General features: G+C 39.0%; 1 protein-coding gene across 7 annotated transcripts in view; it reads right to left on the reverse strand.

The window, feature by feature from the left end:
• Window positions 1-593: 593 nt before the first annotated feature.
• Window positions 594-9,441, reverse strand: part of elavl4 (ELAV like neuron-specific RNA binding protein 4) — an 81,098-nt gene continuing 72,250 nt past the window's right edge. For 5 of the 7 annotated variants that reach the window (XM_032526864.1, XM_032526869.1, XM_032526866.1 and 2 more), the window contains 2 exons: window positions 8,047-8,085; window positions 594-5,161 (listed from right to left, as the gene is read on the reverse strand). In XM_032526864.1, the coding sequence (XP_032382755.1) occupies window positions 4,834-5,161; window positions 8,047-8,085 (367 nt within the window). In that variant the 3' untranslated portion in view covers window positions 594-4,833. The remainder of the gene's footprint in view (window positions 5,162-8,046; window positions 8,086-9,441) is intronic. The other 2 variants (XM_032526868.1, XM_032526867.1) reach the window with 1 other exon arrangement.

Below are 9,441 nucleotides of genomic sequence, written 5' to 3' on the forward strand. Positions count from 1 at the left end.
ACTGTCGCAGTTAATTCCATTGTATTGTATTACTAATTTGAATTCTTGCCTCTTGTCGAGAGATAGAACCATAAACTATGACTGAAACTATAGTAGATCAAGTAAGGATCTTTTTTGATTAATCTGTTGAAACATTTTTTGGATTCAGTGATTGTTTTACATTGTTAAATGTCAGAAAACTACCCAAGACCCAAAGAAAACCTCTTGGAGTTGCTAGGTTTGTCTAAAACTCAATTTTCAATCATAAGAAAACTTCAAAAAGTTGCAAATACCTCATTAAATGTTAGACAGAAAATTTGTTTATCAGGGGGAAAAATGCTGATTAGTTGACTAATCCCTTAAAATCTACAATTTAGTCTACACTGAATATCCAAGATACCAGGTGCACTCTTCATTAAGTATATAAATGAGATGAATTGACCATAATACCTTATTGATCTCCCTGATTAAACCTAACCATCAACAAAAGAGAAGTAGATAAAGAGGTGCAAACAATTAAGAGAATGTTTTTTAAACATATCGGAAAGATGTCCCCTTATAGTGTGCAGTGTGAAATATTTATATGCTTCATTCATCACGACAAGAAACATCCAAGCTCTTAACACCTCATTTTATTGTCCCAACATTCAAAAGTACAAATAATTCAAACACAACAGTTTTATGAAAAAGAAAAAACAAACATTTACAGCAAGATTTTTATTTTGTTTCCAGTTTCAGAAATGACCTAAACTAGCAAGGATAACATGAAGTCATTCATCGCAGTAATTGGATTAATAATAAGAATAAGAATACTAAGAATAATAGCAATAATAATCATAATAATCATCATTGATAATTGTTAAGTAATAACATAAGCAGGAGAGAGTAGAGAGAGCCACAGTCATGGGGCCCTGTGAACATTTTTTCGTCTTTTTTGTCTTTAAAGATTTCGTTTATAGATTTTTCAGATAGTAAACAAACACGTCTCAGGAGGAAAATGAAAACTGACAAGAGCCGAGTTCCTCTGTTCACCTTCCCTCCTCCACTACTGGCTGCGTTGTTCCTACTGGCAGGCTGCCACTATAAGGCGCTACAGGGGATGGTGTGAGCCATAGGGGTTGGGCATAGAGCGAGGTGACGCAGCCCCATGTTACAAACACCCTGACATGCACACATATTGACACACACAACCGCACTGGCCATCTCTTTCACACATGCACTCAGGGAGACAAACATACAGTATACTTTTGTATATATGTGCACTAAACAGAACCAAATACTCACTCACTCACACACTCATACACTCACACACTTAACATATTTATGTACTGTATATACGCACATTTGGACGTACTCCACGCTAACAAACATGGGCAAACGCACAAAACGCACACACAATTACATAAAAGGAACACACACACATACACACATGCACACAGGGTCTAGGCGGAACACAGGCACGCATTGTAAGAGTTCAAAAGTCATACAGTGTAGGAAATTAGTTTACACATCAGAACAACATTCTACTGGGGTCGTTGCATAATTCAAGCTCCCGACGGCAGCGGGGAGCATGAAGGGGTCTGGTTGGTGGGTGGGTTGGTTGGTTTGTTTGTTGCCGTTTATGACATTAGAAAACTATGCGATTGGATGGCGCAGAAGATGACTGGATAATAATGACGATATAAGATGACCCGGCCTGTCAGATGACTGAGGTGTGAGAGAGAAGGATGTACTTATGTGAGCATGCGTCTGAGTGTTTGAAATGCTCTCCACACACCTCCTTCATGTTTTCAAGTCTTAACAACAAACAGAAAAATCCAATTCCGTATATTTATACTTCTGGAACCATTCCCTTACCTTTCACCTTTCAAAATATATAATATATATCATATTAGAGTATATAAAATATAGAATCGGTACAATCCCTTTTCATACCTCCAGAGTATTTCTTAAGTATAGCAACAACTGCTTTAAATAACAGTTGGTGTGCAATGGTAACAATTTCTCATTTTTAAAGATTTGTTGGTGTGTCATTTGAAAACATGATGAATATTTTTAAAAATAAGTTTGACTCTTAAGTGATTTTGACCCATTTAGTCCAGTGCAATGAATGACCCTCAAACAACAATGGGCATTTGCTCCTTTTAAAATGTATCTGCCCAAGCCTCCAAGAGCTGAATGTTATATAAAATGTTTTACTGAAAACTGAAAACTATGCTTTCAGACCCACATTTTTGCATAAGGTTTCATCACAAAGCGGTAGTAAGTGGAGGGAGGGTGTGGACGGAGTGGCTTTTTAGAACTACACAAACTTATCACAGGTTATATTGAACCAGAACGACTGTTTATAACATTCTATTAAGACTAAACTTTATTGAAAAAGATCTAAAGATTTCATTTTAACAAGACAAGAAAAAAGCAATAGCAAATTTAACTATTAACTAGGTTATGCATAGCGAGTAACTGTTTCTAGTAATAAGGGAAGAGCGTCCCCCAACCCTCCAGACATTTTTTTCAGTTTTCTTGACTTTTAGATTTTTTATATTGTAATTTTGATATATTGGTACAAAGCACAAACGTACTAAAAGTTCTCTCAGTGCAGTGGACTACTGGAAGAGCCTCTCCACTAGTCGCTTTGTTCCCTTTTGCTCAGAAACGCCACCCTCCCTGTACCAGAATCACGCAAATACACAGACAATGAAACAAATAAATACATAAATACACATATAAATTAATAAATATATAATAAATACAAATAAATAGAAAAATAAATAGTTTAAAAAATAGAGAAGTGAATAAACTGGTAAACAAATAGTTATATTCTAAGCTTTTGTTCGGTTTCTTTTGCCGCGGCAGCAAACTGAAAGTTAATCCAAATCTTTTTTTTTTCTCCACAAGCAACATGACAACAATTGAACAGTTTCCTCACAAGTTTTTCTAAGTAACTGAACCACCACTTCATAATAAGTTGTCATATGAAAAAGACAAGCTCAAACAAAAGAACAGTGACAACTCATATAGTACAGTAGATATTGTAAAACAAATGTAGACTATATATGTATATATATATCATCTATTTGTACACAGCAAATAAAGACACAGTTGTCATAGATCCTTTTTAAGGAAACAAATATCTAGACTAAACGGAACTAGCTAATCATCATTTAGTTTTGACAAACGTTTCACGCTCAGCAAGTAACCTAAAAGTCAGCAAGCCAAACGAAAAAAATACAAAATAAAAATTTGTTCAGTGATTCTTACAAGGCCCAAATTCATTAATCTGGTTATTCAGCAAAGAAAGTCTCACCAGATTTTTGGGCCAACAATAAACAAATATTAAACAAAGAACAGCAGCTCAATTCAATGCCAACATCGAAGTATTTTTTTTCTTTAAACAACACATAGAACAACAAACTTGGATATTTAAGATATGTGAATAATGTAGTATAGCACCTACTGTTGATCGCTAAAAGGAAGTTCTTTTCAAATGTAAATTCACAAACGCAGACCGAAGAAAATGATATAATGTATAGTATGCTGTCTAAATGGATAGATGTGTATATATATATATTTATTTACTGATATCCCATATTGACTGATGACAAAAACAAGTAACAAGTGGACAAAGGGTCTTCTTGCTTAGGGCTCTGCACTATAAGGATGGTTAGGCCTTGGAAAGACCCCTCTCCCTCCCCTTTTGGGTATCGCTGTTGAATAATTACGCACTAGTACATATGTGAAAAATTACCAAAATCACCTGCCTCGGTTTGCATCCCTTCCATCTACAAAATCACGGCCAACTTGGATTCCCCAAAAAACAAACAACCTTCGATCCTATAAAGTACCACGGCAGAACGACAAGACAAGGTGGTGCCCCCTCCCTCCCGCCCCGGCCCCCCCTAGTTAGCCAGTCAAAATATTTTTCTCTTTTTCAAATCCAGATTCTTGTAAAAATTCTTCAATAATTATTATTTTAATTATCATTTATAAAAATAGATCTTCTTTCTCTTTATTTTTATCTTTTTCTAAACGCATTTTTTTCAAGCAAAGAGATCTTCTCTTTGGCAACAGTGTTATTTTTTTTTCTTAAATTACTGAACGTGTCATCAGGAAAGCTAACCCATCCCCTCCCTCGCCCCATCTCCCTAAACCCCTGTGAGGAAAGACATTATGTTTTGTTTGCGATACAAAACAAAAACAATGTTAGAAATTCTTTTCTTTTCTACATTAGAGTTACTGAGATTGTGGAATCCCATCTATAATCGATAAGGGGAGGTTTTGGATACACACTAAAAATGAATGAATGGTTCACCAATTTAAAAAAGAGCCCGCTCCCTTTCACCGACAGGGAGGTATTTAATACTAACGACAGTGGATCCGGATTTACAAAAGAAAAACAAATCCTGAATCAAGACAGAGAAAAGGTTTCAATCTAAAAAGGACGTTCTCTTCTCTGAAATAAGGGGATACAGGGATTTGCTACTGTGTACACAGAAGAGAAAAATCATTTTAACAACCACAACAAACAGAAAGAATATACAATAAAGAGAAGCCTGCATTATCACAGGAGCTTCAAAAAACTCATGAACATTTTCATCATTTCATTTTTGTAATACTTAGGCAACATTGGCTTATAGGTCCAAAGTTATAATATAAGCCATTTGTAGTTCAATTTGTTTGATGGTTTGTCGGTTGCTTTGTGTTCCGGTTGGAGTTTGAGTTTGCTGTGTTGGATGGCTGTAGTAGGGTGGTAGTGACTGAAGGGGCTAAGGGACGGGTGGAGGTGGGGGGAAAGGTTGGGGGCAATTTGGGAGCTGACAAAGTCGCGGGGCAACTGCTTCTACTTGTCAAAGTTCAGGATTTGTGTGTCTTGTTAGTCTTGAAGGAGACTTGCAAGACACGGTCGCCCAACCTGTAGCCGTTGAGACTGGCGATGGCCATGGCCGCCTCGTCGTAATTCGTCATGGTGACAAAGCCAAAGCCTTTGCACTTGTTGGTGTTGAAGTCACGGATCACCTTGACATTGTTGACCGCACCGAAGGGCCCAAACAGCTGCCAGAGCACACTCTCATCTGAATCTGGGGACAGGTTGTACACAAAGATGCACCAACCGGTGCCCGTGTGCCCAGGGATGTTCATGCCAACCAGGCTGGTCATGCTGTCAATGGTGATGGGGGAGAACCTAGGAGGAGAGGGAGAGCAGAAAGAGGGGGAGAGAGAAAAGCGCAAGTTTTAATTGAACGGGTGAAGGCATATAGTTGAATTCATCTAATGTAAATGAAAAACCTATCTCCATATTGTCTTGTACAGCCACATTTTTAAACATAATCCTTCCAAAATCTAAAAACTTGTCAATTCGGACCTGCATGATATGCTACTATCTATAGCCATAAAAAAAGCCTTAAAACTTAATCTGTGAAATGTTTATGATTTACTGATCACACTACAAAAACTGATCCAACCAAAAGCACAATGTCCGATAAATATGGATGTACAGTATATGCATGGATCTATGTATATGTATATTTATGTCTAAATGCATGAGTTTGTGTGTATGTGTCTGCATAGCTACAACTAAATGAGCTCCTCAATTCTGAAAGGCCTCCTGTCACGTGCTGCGTGCTGTATCTCTGCTGAAGGAGATGCAGACGAAGGTTCTCTCTTTGTATCCTTGAGTGGCTCCTTTAGGAGCAAAATTGCAGGAAGTTGTTGAATTAAACCGTTGCTAGAAATCCATCAAAGACCATGCACCAGTCTGCTAAATCTGTTCTCATTCGCCTCATAATCTTTTCCTTTTTCTTGTGATGCAAGAGATTTGAATTCTCAGTTGACTTCACTTAATTGCCTTTCCGCTCAAAGGAAAAGGGAAAGGAGGGAAAAAAACACTTTTAAATAAAAGGTAAATGAGATAAAAAGGTTCATTTCTTATGCCACCTCTCTCCAAAAACGACTATAGGCATTATAGGGTGTGCTTTAATTGAGATTTCCGCTTTGCTGCAGCTGTCTAAAAGAAGGCTGCTTTCTTAAGGAAAGGGAGGGAGAGAAGAGGAGCAAACTAAATGGAAAATGGAAGCACTTTACAGCCCAGTGGCAATAAGGGACAAAGTGTATTCCTCCCACTCTTCAGTCTGCAGGGTGTTCTGTTCTATTCCAGAGCTTGTGGCACTGATCGATAGTGCTGCTTGCTGCTCAGGGCCCCCCGAACCTCTCTCTCTTCAGCGACTATATATGGCCGGCAATCACTACGACCTTCCCGCATGACTTTGGTCATGCGGAGTTTGCTTCTGGCCATCGTGGTTGCTGTTGACGCTAATACAGGGGTGATAAGCTTATTACTGTGAGGTCTCTTACACTGATTAGACTATTATATATATATATATATATATATATAAAAATTTCTTTATGATTAAAACCAGATTACAAGGGATACAAGGAAACTTTCATATTCACCATAGGGTTGGTGCAGCAGCAAACCGTATTATGAAAGGTTCCAAATCCTTTGTCTCACATTTCTCTACATGGCCTTAATGTCGAGTCAATATTTTCTCCAGTATTAAGCAGGTGGAATCTTAACCAGCTTCATCACGTCAAGGACTTGTCTGACCTGCTCGGCTGCTGGTGATTTATATGTAAAAGCTGGAGGTTGTGACAAGGTTTGTGAGAGTGTGATGGGTTGGAGACTAGCTAACACTGCCACTGTGAGGATTTGAAGGTGTGTGTGAGCGTGTGTGTGTGTGTGTGTGTGTGTGTGTGTAAACGCGCATGCGAGCATACCCATCAGAGCGGGACCAAACACTAACCAATGTTACAGACAAGACCTGGGGTTGCATAGCAACAGTGTAGCTGACCAGATATCTATTCAGTCCTTATTGAAGCTAACCATCTCCAGCTCTTAACTTTCTTCTCTTTTCTTTCAAATAATAACCTCAGATCACTGACAAGCACTTCTACCTTGATGGCATGCTTTGCAATCAGGATGGCTGAATCAGACACTATTTTCATCTATTAGAGGATTATGTCAAGACTCATAGTGACGCCACAGTGCTTTTTGGGTATGGGAGGCACTAAGGGTTAAACAAAATCACAGCTTTTCAGGGGGACTTGCTAAGAGAACATTTCTGTAGAAGCCAAAACATCATGTCTGTTTGAGTAGCTAAGCTGACTTCAGATGGTGTCCCCTGTGCAACATGCAAGATGCCACCGTCAGCACATGAAACATCTATCACCACAGTGGCTGCTGCTCTGAGTTATGTAAGGCCTATGGTAGCGAGAAAGCAAAATGAAACATGGAGGCGAAAGGAAGGAATTCGAGCAGAGCAGTGCCGAGCAAAGCTGGAGCTGTCTGCAGTGAAACAGCGCTTCCTGTTTCCAGCAGAGATCCAGGTTCATCCAGCCTTATCCTGTGTCCTTGCTGAACACTAACCTCATCTCAGCTAGTACTGCCAAGACATTAAGGGAATATATCAGTTTGTCATTTGCCACTGCACGGATGCACATTTATCATATAAAGAATTGTGTACATAGTTGGTAGTGGATGTGTAAAGGTTTTGTTCTAATGATGGCATGAGTTAATACCCATATTATCAAAGTGACAAATTCAAAATTTGCTCCAAAAGAGAGACTATTCCCAAGATATAGCTGTAGAGTGACAAGGCCGGAGAACCTGAATCCGGTAGAAAAAACACACCTAGAAATTAGGAGTTTTACACCAGAGAACAAAATCCATTCAGTACACAGAAACAATCCAAACAACACCAGCACTTGTCATAATCAAAACAAAGCAAATTCATCACCACTGAAAACAAAGACTGATTGTTTTCTGAATTCTTTTTTTTTTTTTACACCTTAAGTGGTTGGTAGGGTTTTAAAACCAACTCAAGCTTACGAGGAAAAAACAAAAACAAATCAAAGAACCAAAAATGCAGTTGACCTTGAACGAATTGTCAAACGCAAAGTGACGGCAAAAATACAAGGAAACATAAACTAAAAACAGAACAGGAAAAAAAAGAAATTGATAAATCATTGAGTCAACATGGACATCTGGCATTGGGTGAAGTTTTTAATTACCTCTTTACGCCATAGGCCATATTAAGCAAATTGTCCAGCCTGTAAAGAGAAGGAGGGTTCTGGGGTTAATGGTGGGCAGATGGTCGACTCACTCAATGGAACTAATGTTAAGTCCCTGTAGGAACTGCATGGTCCTCCTCACTTAAGAACAAACAAACCCATCTATAGTTGGCCCATTACACTGAGGAGCCCCACCAGAAAATGCTATCATTGGTTAATGAATCCACAGTACCATCAGTATGGTCGGCACTTGCTTGGTTGGCCACATGGGCTTCAGTATAGCCCTGCATTAGCTAATGCCAGAGCAGAGTGTTACAGGCACATCAACATTACTGTTGGGGCGACTGTTTAATTGTTATACAAGACTGCAGCAGTGGACTGGTCACAGTTCAGTCTTACAGTCACATACGGAGCACTAATGGCGGCAGCGCGTGAGCATAGCATGGCACATGCTATATTAGGATGCTAGGCTAGCCATAGTGCTGCACAATGGCAAATCATTGGCTTATTTTATATGGAGTAAATTGCGTATTCCATGCGATTTATGCCACCACATTGATGGTTTATTAGAACATGGAGGTTATTAAAAAAATCTTCATTGACTATGGCCTTTGATTTGTGTTAACTCACTTGAGAGAACACCTGAGATGACAGGAAATGATCCAGAGTTCTGTCAGTGTAATGGTTTGGCATTTGAATGATGGTGAGCGGGAGCAGTGGTGAAGATTATCATGTTTTCTATGAGGTGGACCAACAAGAACACAACTGAACATTAAACTAGCCATGGAATTGTGAATGTCTGTCTTTGTGGTTGGGGTCAACCTGTTAAGTGCTGACAGGTAAGGTGGAATGGGTGTTAGTCAGAGGGTGTCCTCTGTCTAAGGCTTACATTTAAAAAAAAAAAAATGTTTTGGTTTCATAATTTCAGCCCAGTGAGTGAGCAGCCATTGCAGTCAGCCAGGGTACAGCCTGTGTGTTTGTTTGTGAGCTGTATGAAATGTTGGCTGGATGCAGTCTGCTTGGTGACTCAATGACCTTCATTCCTCACTTGGGTCTGGCCTGTCTCATGTCTTATTAACTCCTCTGGCCTAATGGACAAGGGCCACGGCTTATTGAGCAACAGCTGGCCAGTGACGCCTTGTTCCTCTTGAACACACTACAAACTCTCTGACTTTGACTCAACTAGAAGGGTTGTTTCTCCTTGGGTCTTTCAGTCAACAAGCATTTGCTTTCTTGCAACAAACCTGCTACACAGCATTCGAATCTTAATTGAAAATGTCATTGTTTTTACCATAATATAATCCTGGTAACCAGTCTATAATTAACACTATTTAACAGTTACATTATTCTGTCACATAATGTACACAAAACTACATTATTTGATTGCAATTAAGA

This window comes from Etheostoma spectabile, chromosome 9 (assembly GCF_008692095.1).
Source record: "Etheostoma spectabile isolate EspeVRDwgs_2016 chromosome 9, UIUC_Espe_1.0, whole genome shotgun sequence".
In the NCBI taxonomy this organism is placed as follows: Eukaryota; Metazoa; Chordata; class Actinopteri; order Perciformes; family Percidae; genus Etheostoma; species Etheostoma spectabile.